The sequence below is a fragment of the Scyliorhinus torazame genome, chromosome 14, assembly GCF_047496885.1.
Source record: "Scyliorhinus torazame isolate Kashiwa2021f chromosome 14, sScyTor2.1, whole genome shotgun sequence".
NCBI lineage: Eukaryota > Metazoa > Chordata > Chondrichthyes > Carcharhiniformes > Scyliorhinidae > Scyliorhinus > Scyliorhinus torazame.
In genome coordinates this window covers 209,146,915-209,163,097 of record NC_092720.1, presented here as the reverse complement: position 1 = coordinate 209,163,097, position 16,183 = coordinate 209,146,915, and the positions used below count along the sequence as shown (strand labels likewise).

Genomic DNA, 16,183 nt, shown 5'->3' with positions numbered 1-16,183 from the left:
GACTGTGGGAGGAAACCGGAGCACCCGGAGGAAACCCGACACGGGGAGAACGTGCAGACTCCGCACAGACAGTGACCCAGTGGGGAATGGAACCTGGGACCCTGGAGGTAGACACGTTTCCTAGCCCTGATGGAACGCATCCCAGAGTACTAAAAGAGACGGCTAGGGAAATTGCAAATACGCTCGTGATAATTTACCAAAATTCACTAGACTCTGGGGTGGTCCCGGTGGATTGGAAATTAGCAAACTTGACAGCACTGTTTAAAAAAGGGGATCGGCAGAAAGCGGGTAATTATAGGCCAGTGAGCTTAACTTTGGTAGGAGGGAAGATGCTGGAATCTATTATCAAGGAGGAAATAGCGATGCATCTGGATGGAAATTATCCCATTGGACAGACACAGTATGGGTTCATAAAGGGCAGGCCGTGCCTAACTAATTTAGTGGAATTTCTTGAGGACATTACCAGTGCGGTAGACAACGGGATGTGGTACATCTGGATTTCCAGAAAGCTTTTGACAAAGTGCCACACCAATGGTTGGTGCATGAGATAAAGATGTTTAGCATTAAGGGTAAAGTAGTAGCCTGGATGGAGGATTGGTTAATTAATAGAAAGCAAGGTGTGGGGATTAATGGGTGTTTCTCTCATTGGCAATCAGTAGCTAGTGGTGTCCCTCAGCAATCAGGGTTGGGCCCACAATTGTTCACAATTTACATAAATGATTTGGAGTTGGGGACCAAGTGCAATATGTCCAAGTTTGCAGACGACACTAAGATGAGTGGTAAAGCAATATGTGCAGAGGATACTGAAAGTCTGCAGAGGGATTTGGATAGTTTAAGTGAATGGGCTAGGATCTGGCAGATGGAATACAATGTTTACAAGTGTGAGGTTATCCATTTTGGTAGGAATAACTGCAAAAGGGATTATTATTTAAATGATCAAATATTAAAACATGCTGCTGTGCAGAGGGACCTGGGTGTCCTTGTGCATGAGTCACAAAAAGTATGTTTACAGGTGCAACAGGTGATAAAAAGGCAAATGGAGTTTTGTCCTGTATTGCTAGAGGGATTGGGTGTATGTGCAGGTTAGGAATATAGTTTTCAGTTTTGGTCTCCTTCCCTGAGAAAGGACGTACTGGTGCTGGAGGGTGTGCAGAGGAGTTTCACTAGGTTAATCCCAGAGTTGAGGGGGTTAGATTACGAGGAGAGGTTGAGTAGACTGGGACTGTACCCGTTGGAATTTAGAAGGATGCTATAGAAACATATAAAATTATGAAGGGGAAAGATAGGATAGATGCGGGCAGGTTGTTTCCACTGGGAAGTGAAAGCAGAACTAGGGGCATAGCCTCAAAATAAGGGGAGGTAGATTTAGTACTCAGCTTAGGAGGAACTTCTTCACCCAAAGGGTTGTGAATCTATGGAATTCCCTGCTCAGTGAAGCAGTTGAGGCTCCTTCATCAAATGTTTTTAAGATAAAGATAGATAGTTTTTTGAAGAATATAGGAATAAAGGGTTATGGTGTTTGGGTGGGAAAGTGGAGCTGAGTCCACAGAAAATCAGCCATGATCTCATTGAATGGTGGAGCAGGCTCGAGGGGCCAGATGGCCTACTCCTGCTCCTAGTTCTTATGTTCTTATGTTCTTATAAGGGGTAGCAGATTTAAAACAGAGATGAGGAGAAATTACTTCTCTCAAAGGGTCATGAATTTGTGGAATTTACTCCCGAGAGTGCCAGGACAGTGAGTAAATTTAAGGAGGAGATAGACAAAATTTTAATTAGTTGAAGTGAGGGTGGCACGGTGGCGCAGGCACTGCTGCCTACAGCGCTGAGGACCTGGGCTCGATCCCGGCCCCGGGTCACTGTCTGTGTGGAGTTTGCACATTCTCCCGTGTCTGTGTGGGTAACTTGGAAGTTCAATGTCAAAGAACAGAAACATCCTGATGAATAAATCATTCTGTAGCCTGGTCAGATGTTCATTACTAAGATGTTACATATTGGGGAGGATTCTCACAACCCAAAGATGTGCAGGTTAGGTGGATTGGCCACACTAAATTGCCCTTTATTGGAAAAAGAATTGGGTACTCTAAAATTATTTTTAAAAAGTAAGGGGTTGAAGGGTTATGGAGAACGGTCAGGAAAGTGACATTGAGGATGAGGTCAAATCAGCCATGATCGTATTGAAGGCGGAGCAACTTCTGGTTGCGGCATGTAGGTGGAGGTCCCATGTTTGATGGCCGTGGCCAGATTTGTTGTTTTTATGCCCTTTACACCCAGCTTTGGGGAAAATTCTTATGTGAGAAGTTGTGGGAGGGTCTGAGGCATCGCAAGACTGTCAAAAACCGGAAAGAAGAAGCCAGGAAAAAATGGAGTGAGTGAAAGTCTGCCATCAAACATGGTGAGCAGTTCAGCAGGAGTTAAGATGGCGGTAGAGAGCTCGTCGGGTGGGGCATGCCCATCACAGTGGAAAAGATGGCTGACGTTATGGCCCAGGAGTTTGTGTGGTTGTTCTCAAAACATTTTGAAAGGCATCAGGCAGAGGTGATGACTTGGTTAATTAGTGGGTGGGTGAGACCCCTGCCCCGATGAGGAGTTGCTGAAGACTTTGACGGTGGTGTGGGAGCAAGGAGAGAAACTGAGGGGAGTGGAGGAGGCATTATTGCAGCATAGCAACTGGTTCACCTCGATGGGCGAGGAGCTGCGGAAAATGATAGAGATCAACAGAGGGCTGAGAGCCAATGTAGAGGGCCTGGAGAACAGGTCACAAAGGCTGAACCTGAGGATCATGGGGGTGCCTGAGGGGGTGGAGGGTCAGAGGCCTACAGAATACTTCGCCAAGATGCTGGTGAAGTTGACAGAGGAGGGTCCTTCCCCTTGCGAATTGGACAAGGCCCACTGGTCACTCTGGCCGAAACTGAGAATGAATGGAAGTGAGGCGGAGTGGGGGATTAGCGGGGGGGTGGGGGGGGGGGGGGTGGTGATGGTGGAGCACAGGGTGCTTCTGTTTGCGGATAATCTGCTGTTGTACATCTCGGACTCGAGCTCGTCGCTGAAGGATATAATGGGGTGGTTACGGAAATGTTGGTGTTTTGGGGGTATAAGTTAAACTTAGGGAAAAGCAAATATGTTGTGGGTCGGGGCGGGAATGGGAGGGTTGCCATTCCGGGTGGCGGTAACTCATTTGAAGTATTTGGGAGTGCAGGTGGCATGGGACTGGGCACGGCTTCATAAGCTAAATTTCACAAACCTGATGGGGAGGGTGAAGGAGGCCTTGTCGCAATGGGATCTTCCCGCTGGCAGGCTGGGTGCCGGCAGTAAGGATGAACATTCTGCTAAGGTTATTGTTCCTGTTCCAGTGTCTGCCGGTCTTTCTGCCAAAGTAATTCTTTAGTGGGGGTAGACAGGCTTGTCTCGTCATGTGTGTGACAGGGATGGTGGCTAGGATAAGGAAAGCAGTGGTCCAAAGGGGGTGACAGTCGATGGGTTGGCCCTTCCGAACCTGTTATACTATTACTGGGCAGAGACTGGTGTCGGGAGACCGATGCTCTATGGGTGTGGATGAAGGCAGATTCGTGTCAAGGGTCGGGGCTGTGGGCATTGGCAATGGTATTGCAACCATTCACCCCAGGGAAGTAATCAGGTAGTCCAGTGTGGCAGCAATGCTGGAGTTTTGGAGGCAATTCTGACAGCACTTTAAGTTGAGGGCAGACGCGAGGGTGATGCCGATAAGAGGGAACCACGGATTTGAGCCAGGGAGGATGCATTCTAAATTCCAGGGCTGGGGGAAGAGGAGGTTGAAGGAGATAAAGGATCTGTTTTTGGAGGGCTGGTTCACACGCTTGGAGGAGTTCGGGATGCAGGTTGGGCTCCAGCAAGAGGGGGGCCTCAGGTATATGCAAGTGTGGAACTTCGCGAGAAGTCTTTCCGACCTTTCCGGTGGCGCCGTCCTCTTCTTAGCCGGAGGAGGTGTTGTCGGTGAAGGATTTGGAGGGTGGGGTCGTTTCAGTGATGTACAGCAGGATTATGGAGGAGGATAAGGTGTCCGTGGAAGGGATTAAAGCAAAGTGGGTGGAGGAGTTGGGGATGGCATTAGAGGAGGGATTATGGTGCGAGGTGCTGTGAAGGGTCAACTCCTCAACCTCGTGCACCAGGCTGGGGTTGATTCAATTATAGGTGATGCACTTAACGAAGGCGAGGATGAGCCGGCTGTTTGAGGGGGTGGAGGACAGCTGTGAGCGGCGTGGGAGGGGCCGAGCTAATCATGTTCATATGTTCTGGTCCTGCCCAAAGTTGGAGCAATGTTTGGGGTTTTTCAGCACCGTGTCAGATGTTGTACACATAGATTTGGAGCCGGGTCACCTGGAGGCCATATCCGGGGTGTCAGACCTGCTGGAGGTGCAGATGTCATCATCATAGAATTTACAATGCAGAAGGAGGCCATTCGGCCCATCGAGTCTGCACCGGCTCTTGGAAAGAGCACCCTACCCAAGGTCAACACCTCCACCCTATCCCCATAACCCAGTAACCCCACATAACACAAAGGGCAATTTTGGACACAAAGGGCAATTTATCATGGCCAATCCACCTAACCTGCACATCTTTGGACTGTGGGAGGAAACGGGAGCACCCGGAGGAAACCCATGCACACACGGAGAGGATGTGCAGACTCCGCACAGACAGTGACCCAAGCCGGAATCGAACCTGGACCCTGGAGCTGTGAAGCAATTGTGCTATCCACAAGGCTACCGTGCTGCCCCATGTCTTTGTATTCACCTCGTTGATCACTCACAGGTTGGTCCTGCTGGGCGTGAGGTCAGCTTCTCTCCCCTGTGCCTCGGTGTGGCGGGGGGATCTAATGGAGTTCCTGTGTTTGGAGACGGTGAAATTTGCTCTGAGGGGGATCGATGAGGGGTTCCACAAGACATAGGGGGTTTGTTTCTGTGACACTTTGGGCTTCTGGTTGCTATAAAGGGGGTGGGGGGTGGGAGTGGTGGTTCGGCAGGGGAGTGGAAGGTGGTGTTGGGGTTGTATTGATTTGTTGTAAAAATGTAATAATTTTGAAAATTTGAATTAAAATATTTTTTCAAAAACTCTTTTGAAGTAGATAAAGAAATATTGAATGGCGGAGCAGGGTTGAGGGACTGAATTGCCGACTCCTGTTCCTAGTTCTTATGTTCTTATATTCTTGTTGAAACTTTTCATCTTGTACTCATCAGGAACTTTCACAAGAATATTGTGCCAGCTAATTGCCAAGAATTGCCTGAAATTTAAACCAGGCAGCTTTTAAAAAATATATATTTTATTCCAAACATAACAATATGGCAGCACGACAGCATAGCGGTTAGCACAGTTGCTTCACAGCTTCAGGGTCCCAGGTTCGATTCCCGGATTGGGTGACTGTGTGGAATCTACACGTTCTCCCTCTTTCTGCATGGGTTTCCTCCGGGTGCTCCGGTTTCCTCCCACAGTTCAAAGATGTGCAGGTTAGGTGGATTGGCCATGATAAATTGTCCTTAGTGTCCAAAATTGTTAGGTGGGGTTACCGGGTTACAGGGATAGGATGGAGCTGTGGGCTTGGGCGAGGTGCTCTTTCCAGGGGCCAGCGCTGACTCGATGGGCCGAATGGCCTCCTTCTGCACTGTAAATTCGACGAATATCAACAATAACACCAGTCCAACAAGACATAAGTAACAGTTTGTACAATTTCCCCCCCGTTTAATCCCTCCCCTCCCCCCCACTCCCCGCAAAGAACAGCTCCTCAAACAAAGTCATGAACAGCCTCAAATGTACTTTGAAACCCTCTTCTGATCCTCTTAGAGTGAACTTAATCTTCTCCAGCCATAGGCAGTTGTAGAAATCTTCCAGCCAAGCCGCTACCCCGGTGGCCTATCTTACCTCCAATTCAAATGAATTCTTCGTGGGAGATCAGAGAGGGGAAGGTCACAACATTGGCCCCCTTCCCCTCCATCAGCCCTGGCTCCTCCGAGACCCCGAAGATTGCCAACATAGGGTCCTGGGTATACTCCCCTTTTTCGTTTCCTGGGGCTCACGGCAATGGGGCAAAACAAAACCAGGGTGATCAAACTAGAACCCTTGTCCAACGTAATCCACTCTGCCACCCCCCCCCCCCCCCCCCACCCCCCACCCCCCCCCGCCCCCCCGGCCAGCAAAGCCTCACTTTCTCCACATACACAGCCCAGTGACAATACATCAGGTTTCAGGAGCTCCGACCCCCCCCCCCCCCCCCTTTCTGCCTCTGCCTGTGCAGCAGAGTCCTCTTCCCCCTCAGTATATTCCCAGCCCATACAAACTCGGAAATCAGTCCCTCCACCCTCCGGCAAAAGGCCTTTGGGAGAACGAGCGGGTGGGTCTGAAAGACAAACTGGAACCTCAGCAACACTTTATCTTTACCCTCTGCACCCTCGCTGCCAACATCAAGTGCAGAGTGTCCCACCTCTTGAAATCCCCCTTAACCTCTTCCACAAATCCTGTTAAGCTCCACCTGTGCATTGCGGCCCATTCATGCGTTACCTGAATCCCCAAATACCTGAACCGCTATCTTGGCACGTTAACTGACAACATCCCCAAATTGGTCCCCCGCCTGGCCACATTCACTGGAAGCACCTTACTCTTCAGCCCAAACCCAACCCTACTTTCAATTTCAAACAGGTACCTCCACTCTACCTGATCAAAAGCCTTTCCGCCTCCATGGATATAATAACCTCAGGTGCTCACAGCCCTGACGGAGTCATAATTACATTCGGCAGCCTCCAAATGTTATTGGAGAGCTCTCCATCCTTCACAAAGTTTTATCCTCAGAGACCACCTCTGGCGGACACCGCTCCAACCTAGACGCCAACACCTTCGCCAGAACTTTCACATGCATGTTCAAAGAAATGTAGGACCCACACTCCAGTGGGTCATTCCTCTTTTTCGGGATCAACGAGATCGACGCCTGAGATAATAATATTGCTGGCAGCTCACCTTTATCCACCGTCTCACTGACCATCCCCAACAAGTTGGGGCCAAATCTGTTGCAGACTGCTTATAAAACTCTGCCGGAAAGCCATCCTGCCCCAGGGCCTTCCCTAACTGCATTTCACTGATACAATCCATCACAATCCACAATCCATCCTCCTCCTCAGCCCCAATAGCTCCTCCAGTGCCATCCTCTTCCCCGCCTCCAGCTCTGGGAACTCCAACCCATCCAGAAACCACCCCATGTCCTCCGCCTCTCCAACCGGCACGGTAGCACAGTGGTTAACACTGTTGCATCACAGCGACAGGGTCCCAGGTTCAATTCCTGGCTTGGGTCACTCTCTGTGCGGAGTCTTCACGTTCTCCCCGTGTCTGCGTGTGTTTCCTCCGGGTGCTCCGGTTTCCTCCCACAAGTCCCGAAAGACGAGCTGTTAGGTGAACTGGACATTCTGAATTCTCCCTCTGTATGTCCGAACAGGCGCCAGAATGTGGCAACTAGGGAATTTTCACAGTAACTTCATTTCAGTGTTAATGTAAGACTACTTATGACAATAATAAAGATTATTATATATTATTATTATATAAACTCTCGTAGATGCCTTGAACACCTCATTTATCTTTTCCGGCTCCGATACCAGCTCCCCTTCTCTGCCCTTACCTGTAAGATATCCCCAGACTCTGCCTAATGCCACAACTGGTCGGCCGCCATACGATCCCACTTCTCTCCGGACTCATACGCACCCCCTCACCCTCTGCAGCTTCCCCACCGCCTTACCTGTTGTCAACCTATTAAACTGACCCTGCAACTTCTTCCTTTCCACCAACAACTCCTTTGCGGGGGCCGCCGAGTATCTTCTCTCTACCTCAACTCTCGCGTCTAACACCCGCCAGTGCTCCTCACTCCTCCTCCTATCCCTATGAACCTTAAACCACCCCATTGGCCCACAGCCTTCAGCGCCTCCAAGCATGGCCGCCACCACCTCACCTCTGATTAAGCTCCACATGGTTCTTAATCACCACTCTCACCTTCTCACAAAACACCATGGGCTGGATTCTCCGTTTCTCAGACTAAGTGCTGACGCTGTTGTGAAAACTGGGGACTTTCGCGACGGAAAAAACGTTGCGACAGATGCAGCGATTCACCAACTCCAAAGTGGCTAGCACGGTCGTCACGTGAAATGCCACCGAAACTGCGCCGGATTCGCCGGTTCCGTGATTGACGCACAGCTGTACTTAAGCGCATCATCCTCCCCCACACACACCGTCGCAGCCAACATGGCTGGATGGAGAGCAGCGCCGCGGTTCCGGGACGCAGAGCAGGAGACCCTCCTGGATGCCGTGGAGGAGAGGCGGATGGTGCTATACCCAGGCCCGGGAGGAAAATCGTTAGGCACCACCGTTCGCCGTGCCTGGGCGCAGGTGGCAGAGCTGGTCACTGCAATTGGCGAAGTCGCCCGGACTGCCATCCAGTGTAGAAAGAAGCTGCACAGCCTTCTCAGGGTGGCCAGGGTGAGTAGGCAATGCTGCTGGTCAAGCGTGCCGAAACCGCACAGGAGGCAATGGGACGACAGTGTCGGATATGGGTCAGCGTGTGGAAGGCTTGGGGCATTCTATGCAGTCAGGGGCCTCCAGCACATCGCCACTCTGCTGCGCGGTGTTATGGAGGAAGCAGCAGACCATTACAATTCCGGTGACCCTCCTTGCCTCGTACTGGAGGTATTCCAGAGCTGTCCAGGCACCTGAAGCGCATCTTCAGGATCCCAAAGGACCTTTCGACAACACCCCTGGTCGCTGTACGGGCATCGCTTTGGCGGGTCTCCGCATCGGCCTGTGGCCTCTGTTTCGGTGTCATCAGCCACGACCGCAATGGGTAACCCCAGCAGCCAGCCCTGCAGCCAGAGGGGGTGCCCTTCAAACATGCCTGGGATCACTGAGTGTGCCAGTATGAACGAGTCATGTACACTGCCCGGGAATCGGGCACAGACGTGCATTATACACATCTGATGATTGCACACCAGCTGTCTGTTTATGGCGTGGTTCCCCTTTCAGTTAGTGTACTGTTATCCGCGGTTGCCGTAGGGCGACATGCATCCCATCGATGACCCCCTGGACCATGGGCATCCTGGCGATGGCAGCGAAGCCCACTGCCCGGGCATCCTGGTGGGCGTGGTCCACAGGGTACTCCGCCTGGGCTTACTGGCCGTTGGTGATCTGTGCGCCGATAGCTGTGAAATCCCAGACAGGTCCCCACTCGGCGACAGGAAGGACCCCGTCACGTAAAAGTTAAGCGTGAATGTCAGCTTGATGGCCACTGGAAGCGGATGTCCTCCCCAATACCCCTACGGTGCCAGGTGTGCAACCATCTGGCAGATATGTCTGATAGTCTCCCTGCTCATCCGCAGTCTATGTCTGCATGCCCGGTCTGGAAGGTTCTCGAATGACATGCGGCACGGGTACACGTGGGGCCTCGCCCAGCGCCTCCTTGGCACCTTCTCCTCCTCATCCTCCTCCTCCTCAGCCTGTTGGGTGGCCGGCGTTCCAGCCTGAGCTGCTGCCACCTTCCCCTCTGCGGCCTGCTCCTCTGCTGCAGCCTCCGCCTCCTCTCTGAGTGCCCCCCCACCCACCCCGCTCACGCTGCCACAGGGCTTCATGCAGGGCTGTGGCCATCGCCACAGCAGCCAGCATTGCCAAATGCCATTATTGTCTGCAGGGGGTGTAAGGCAAATATGTTTGGATGTTGATTACAGCCGTGCCCAACCAGGTGCCATGGGCTACACACGTTTGGCACCGCGGGCCCCAGCCACACATGTTCCCACCCCACCCCCGCACTCCGGCCCCATCGGTTGACCCCGGCCCTGGCGCCCGTCCCTCCTGCCAGGGGCACTGTTGGCTGGCACTGCCCTCACTGGGGTCTGCCACCGTTGTGGCCCTGGTTGGTCCCCCGGTGGGAGCCTGCCAGTTGGGTGGGGTGGTCGGGGGGGTGGGGGGGGGGGGGCGGGGGGGGGGTGGGGGGGAGCGTGCCCATCCATATGGCCATTGTCACTTCGCGCACCCAGGGGCCGGGGTGGGTGGCCAACAAGTTGGCCACCGTAATGGCAGTCGGTCCTATGGGAGGCCTCCACGGCTGCTCGGACTGTCCCGCGTCCCTCCCCTCCCCTCTCCTGGCCCTGGCAGGGCCCCCCCACCCTCGCCGCAGCCAGCACGGCCGGAAGCCCACAGTCACCCCACGCCACTTCCTACCTCCTCTCTCTTGCTCAGCAGTCAGCACGCCAGGTTCACGATTTTTAAAAGCACGTTAGAACCAGGCCTTCCAGAAATCGGCCCATCCAAGGTGCTAAATCGCAGAGGCCCCGGAGAATAGGGTACCAGGCCCCTTAATGAAATGCCTACTGTAATTTCAGGCCATGCGGTGGGCGCCGCATTTACGTCGTGTTTGGGGGGGGCCGGAACATCCCGATTTGGAGTCAAACCGGCATCTACCGCGATTCTGGTGTCAGAAGCTATTCTTCGCTCGACCGCGTTTCCCGATTTTGGAGTCGGCTAATGGAGAATCCAGCTCTCATCTGCCAGAAGTCCCAAGTCCAACCTCCATCCCGGCCTTTGTACCTGTCCCAAACTGAGCCTCACCTCCAAAAAGTGCAGAGATCACAATTCCCGCATATTCCACCCCTATCATTCCCATCAGCACCGCCTGACTAACCACAAAAAAAAATCAATCCGCGAGTAGACCTTATACACATGTGAGAAGTAATGCCCCCTTCCTTAAGCCAGGCAGCTTGACAATGATTGATCAAGACCATCCCCTGAGGAGAAATGAACCAGTGAATAGCTGTCAGTTGTTTTGTTTAGCTGAAACAGGCACAATGTGTCTACATGTTCTATCTGTCTGCAAAGAACAGAGCTCTGTGTATTACTATATGCAACTTCCAGTATACACAAATACACCACACGGCGAGTGCATCTGACAATCTGAAATCGGTTGTCAGTGTAATTCTTAGCACACTGAGGCCTATGTAGCAAATTTGTCCAATTGCAGAATCATATCTAGTTTTGGATAAATGTTTTGAGTTTTGCAAGCACGGGCTGGTTGGATGGAGTCTGTACCTTGGCCATTGTGAAAAGTAAAAGGGACATTCTGCTAGTTAAAATCCGCCATTCTCTCAGACATATGACCGACATACCCACCATCATACTGTCATTGAAATCCATCGACAACATTACTCATTTGTGTGATGGGAAGAACATGTGTTGATGGCAGCATCCTGTAAGTGCCGAATACTACTCATGTTGCTGCTTGTATATGAATTTGATATTTACAATATTATCTTCATAATCCTCAGTGTGCCAAGAATTGCATTGACAACCAATTTAAGATTGTTAGTCAGGCTTAGAGGTGGCACATTTGCATGTCCAGGAGCTAAACATCACAATACACAGGGCCAGTTCTTTGGAAACAGAAAGAACATGGACATGTATTGTGTCTGTTTCAGAAAAACAAAATAAGCAACAGCCATTTAATTGTTGGTTCATTCCTCAGGGCAATGCCCTGACCAATCAGAGTCAAGCTGTCTGCTTTAAATTTAAAACAATACTTGGAAGTTAACTATCAGTCACCATCAACTTCTGCATTCACTATGGCAATGCCTCTATCAATCAGAGTTCACCTGCCAACTAATTAGCCCTCTCTTCATATACAGTATAAATTTGTTTAGATTTGTATTCCTGCAAAATGTCCAGCTGCTTGCAAGACAAAAAATGTTTATTTTTCAGCATTACTCAAGGTCATTACTGCCAAACAACTATCTTTTCCTCCTGTAAGGTGCCCTCTACAACCTCTCACTGCCATCTGTATTCATATCTTCTTATGTGAAGCGCATTGCGATTTCCTAACATGTTAAAGGCGCTATATAAATACAAATTGTTATTGTTGTTGTTGTCAGGACATACCAAGGTTGTATTACTGTATAAAAACAGAACCCGGTTCTCCTTTAAGGTAAGGCTCTCTCGGGTCCGTCAGGTGCTGAGTGGGTGTTTGAATGACCCACACCTTGGAAACCTGGGCCGTGTGTGTCTCTCAGGGTCAGTGGGAAGGTCACTACCTCACAGGCAGACTGCAATTGTAAGTCATCACTGCGGCTCCTGGGACAGGGCTGTGCTTTTTAATATGTCAAATCTTGACTTTCAATATAATATTGGAGACAAGTCATTAATCACAGTGATAAAACTTGTTACGAAATGAAAACACTGGCGAATTTATCATAAACTGAGTTATTGTCACCCAACTTATAACTGTTTTAAAATATAATGTTGGCACTCGAAGCAGGACAGAAATCTGCTAACAATCAGATCAACATAATTGAGATGTTTACAGACTAGTAAAGATAATGTCGTACCTTCTCTTTCGATGAACTCCCTCCTGAAATAAATAAATCACAAACAGTGAGAATGATGGTAATAGATTTCACATGAGATAAACAGGATGGTGAAATGAACCGTCACAGGGACAGAAATTATTTAACATGGAAATATAAAGTGATGCATTCTGAAAGGGAGAATGAAGAAAGGTAATCCTAATTATAATTTAAAAGGAATACAGCAACAGAGAAAATAGGGTGGAAACAAATACACAAATCTTCAAAATAATTGTGAATAAGAGATAAGGAAATTATTTTGCCAATGAATTGTGATTCACTGGAATGAGCTGACTGACATGGTGGAGAAACCAGATTGAATGCTCATTTTCAGAAGGGATTTGGAGATATATTTGTGAAGGGTACAATTGCCCCAATCAGGGTAAAGAGCCGGGATAGTGGGACTAATTGGAGATCTCTTTCACTGATCCGGCACAGACAAGATGGAAAGAATTGTTTCCCCCTGTGCTGTCGAATTGATGATATTATTAAGATGACCTTTGTGTCAGATACTGGAACTCAACATTAATCCCGCTCACAGACACAGTGGGTGCGATTCTCTACTCCCACGCCGGTTGGGAGAATCGCCCGGGCTGCCAAAATTTCCCGGGACGCCGGTCCGACGCCCTCCCGCAATTCTCCCAAGCGGCGGGAATGGCCCGGTCGAGTTTCGTGGGCCGCAGGCCGGAGAATCGCCGGAGACACCCAAGATGGCGATTCTCCGGCACCCCCGCTATTCTCAGGCCTGGATGGGCCGAGCGGCCAGGCCAAAACGGCGGGTTCCCCCCGGCGCCATCCACACCTGGTCGCTGCCATCGTGAGTGGTGCGTGAACGCTGGGGGGGCGGCCTGCAGGGGAGCGAGGGGGGATCCTGCACCGGGGGTACCTCAAATGGGGTCTGGCCCGCGATCGGTGCTCACCGATCGCCGGGCCGTCCTCTCTGAAGGAGGACCTCCTTCCTTCCGCAGCCCCGCAAGATCCGTCAGACATCTTCTTGCGGGGCGGACTTAGAGAGGACGGCAACCACGCATGCGCGGGTTGGCACCGGCGAATCCGCGCATGCGTGGATGATGCCCGTTATGCGGCGTCGGCCGCGTCATCTATGCGGTGCCGCTTTTACGCGGGCGACAAGGCCTGGCGCGTGTAGATGATGCGGCCCCAATCCTAGCCCATTGTCAGGGCCTGATTCAGTCGGGACCGGGGCCGTTTCGCTCCATCGTGAACCTCGACAGCGTTCACGACGGCGCGGCCACTTTGACGCGTGAGTGGAGAATCCCACCCAGTGACTCTCACACCCACCGTATTAGGCACACCCATACAACATGGGAATGGAACTGGATGACAATGTCAATTCCAGGAGAAAATGACACTCATGGAGCAGGGAAATAATTCAAACAAGTGTCCAGATCGGGACAACTCATTCCCGGGAGGTTCCGGCATTCCTGAGATTCTGCAGACAGTGTGGGAGCGGTTAGTTCAGTGACAACAGCTTAAACCCCCAGAAACGGTCACAAACTCAATTTAATTCTGTTTCTATTTATTCAATAAATTCTATATTAATTTCACAATTATCATCCTTATTTTGTGGCTGTGAAGTTTCACTGAACTGACCCGCAATCTATCCCCTCACCTTCAGAAATTTCAGCTCGTCTTTTTCCTCCATCTGTTTTTGCAACTTGGAGAGTTTCTCCTCAATAGAATTTAAATTCTCCCGAATCCCTCGAAGGTTTTTCTCCATTGGTTCCAGAATCCTCTCCTCTTCTTCCCTGAGATCTCTGAGTAAACGCTGCTTTTTCTCAGTGAGAATCTGGTGCATTTTACTGAACTCGGATGTGATGTGGGTCTGCAGATTGCTCGACTGTTCCTACCAAATGAAATGTGAAACATAATTAATGTCCCGCGATAAAGGGAACAAAACTAACCGAGATCCCAGAAAATCGGCACAGGGAGACCTTACCCTAACTTCAGAAATCTTCCTTTTCTGTTTCTGTTCCGTTTCTAGAACCACCGATTTCTTCACAGTGAGAGAATCTAAGGAAGATTTCAGCTGAACCTGGGAATGGGAGAGAAAATCACAGAATAAAAATGTTAGAGTAGGAAAATGGGAGAAAACTAACAATTTATTAAAAATGTTGTCTTTTACCTTGAGGTTTTCAGCAGCTTTTTTAATCGGCAAAAAGTTGTGAGATTTGTGTTCCTTTGAATTTTCACAAATCACACAGATCAATTTCTTGTCAGTTTCACAAAACAGCTTCAGTTCTTCCTGATGTTCCTCACAGTGAAGTTTACTTTCCTTCTCTTTCGGATTCAGATTTAAATTTCGAGCTTTTTCGGCCAGATTCCCCAAGGCCCGATTTATCCTGAGGTTTCTTTCCGGAAACACCTCTCCACATTCCGGGCAGGTGTCTATCTCCTTCTTTTCCCAACACTGGGTGATACAGGAGCGGCAGAAGTTGTGTCCACAATCCAGTATTACCGGATCAGTGAAGAAACCGAGACAAATGGGACAAACTGCCTCCTCGGTCAAACTCTCTGCTTGTTGTCTGGAAACCATGTTCACACTCAGCACTTCCTGATTCAAACTGGCTGTTATTTGGATATTACAGAATTCCTGAATGCCTTCAGTTCTGCGTGTCTCGATGAGATTTGCTACAATATTCCGATAATCATTATTAAAAGCAATTTACTGTCCTGTTGACTTTTTCACAGGCAAATAAAAACTTTCACATTTTGAAGGGCAAACACGTCTAACATGGAGAGAGATTGAACCTTGGCCGCGAGGTTAAGGTCCATGGGTGTTGGCAGTGTTGGAGGGAGGAGGTGGAGATGGGTGGGGACTGATATTGCATTGCCCTCTGCTCCAGACTGAACTCGCTGCCGAAGACAAACCCTGTGATAAACACAGGCGGAGATCTTTTTAAAAATAAATATTTTATTCCAAATAATGCAGAAAATTCAGCAAACATATAAAACACAGTAAGAAGTTTTACAACACCAGGTTCAAGTCCAACAGGTTTGTTTCGATGTCACTAGTTGGACCAAACCTGTTGGACTTTAACCTGGTGTTGTAAAACATCTTACTGTGCTCAACCCAGTCCAACGCCGGCATCTCCACATCATATAAAACACAGTTTGTGATTTTCTTTTGGTATTATAAAATAACTAATTATAACCCTAAACAAAAACTCCAGCCCCCGCCCCCCCCACCCCCATTAATTGCTGGTGAAAAACAAATCTTTAAAGAATGGCCTCCACCTTGAGTGAAAACCTTCCTCTGACCCCCTGAGGGAATACTTGAGCTTTCTAGTGGCAGGAACACTGCCACGCCCCCAACCACACTGAAACCCTGGGTGCTCCCGCCGACTCCAACCAAGTAGCATTTGTCACCGGGCAACCAGAGAGGTGAAGGCCCAGACATCGCCCTCTTCCCCTCTGACAAAATCTGTCACCCCAAAAATCGTCACTAATGGGCACTGCCCCAGCCCACCCCCCCTCCCCCCACAATCATTGACATGGTCTCAAAAACTGAAGCCGAGAACTTGACCAATATCAGGCAGGACCCGAACATATGCTCATGATTCGCAGGCCCCCTTCAGCACCTCTCGCACCTATTTTCCACATCAGAGATGATCTCATTCATCCGCGCTCTCGTCATGTGAGCCCTATGGGCAACTTTAAATTGAATCAGGCTCAGCCTGGCACAAGGGAAAGTCTTGTTTACCCGATACATAATCTCACTCCATCTGCCTCCCCCCACACTCCGCTGCGCCCTCCCCCCCCCCTCTCCCCTTCCAGCACCA

General features: G+C 50.1%; 1 protein-coding gene across 1 annotated transcript in view; it reads right to left on the bottom strand.

The window, feature by feature from the left end:
- LOC140390431 (zinc-binding protein A33-like) overlaps positions 1–15,262 on the bottom strand; it is a 36,459-nt gene extending 21,197 nt beyond the window's left edge. Inside the window, exons 1-4 of the mRNA XM_072475573.1 lie at positions 14,527–15,262; positions 14,341–14,436; positions 14,014–14,247; positions 12,366–12,388 (exon numbers count right to left, since the gene is read on the bottom strand). Of these exons, the coding sequence (XP_072331674.1) occupies positions 12,366–12,388; positions 14,014–14,247; positions 14,341–14,436; positions 14,527–14,937 (764 nt within the window). The 5' untranslated portion in view covers positions 14,938–15,262. The remainder of the gene's footprint in view (positions 1–12,365; positions 12,389–14,013; positions 14,248–14,340; positions 14,437–14,526) is intronic.
- Between the last annotated feature and the right edge of the window lie 921 nt (positions 15,263–16,183).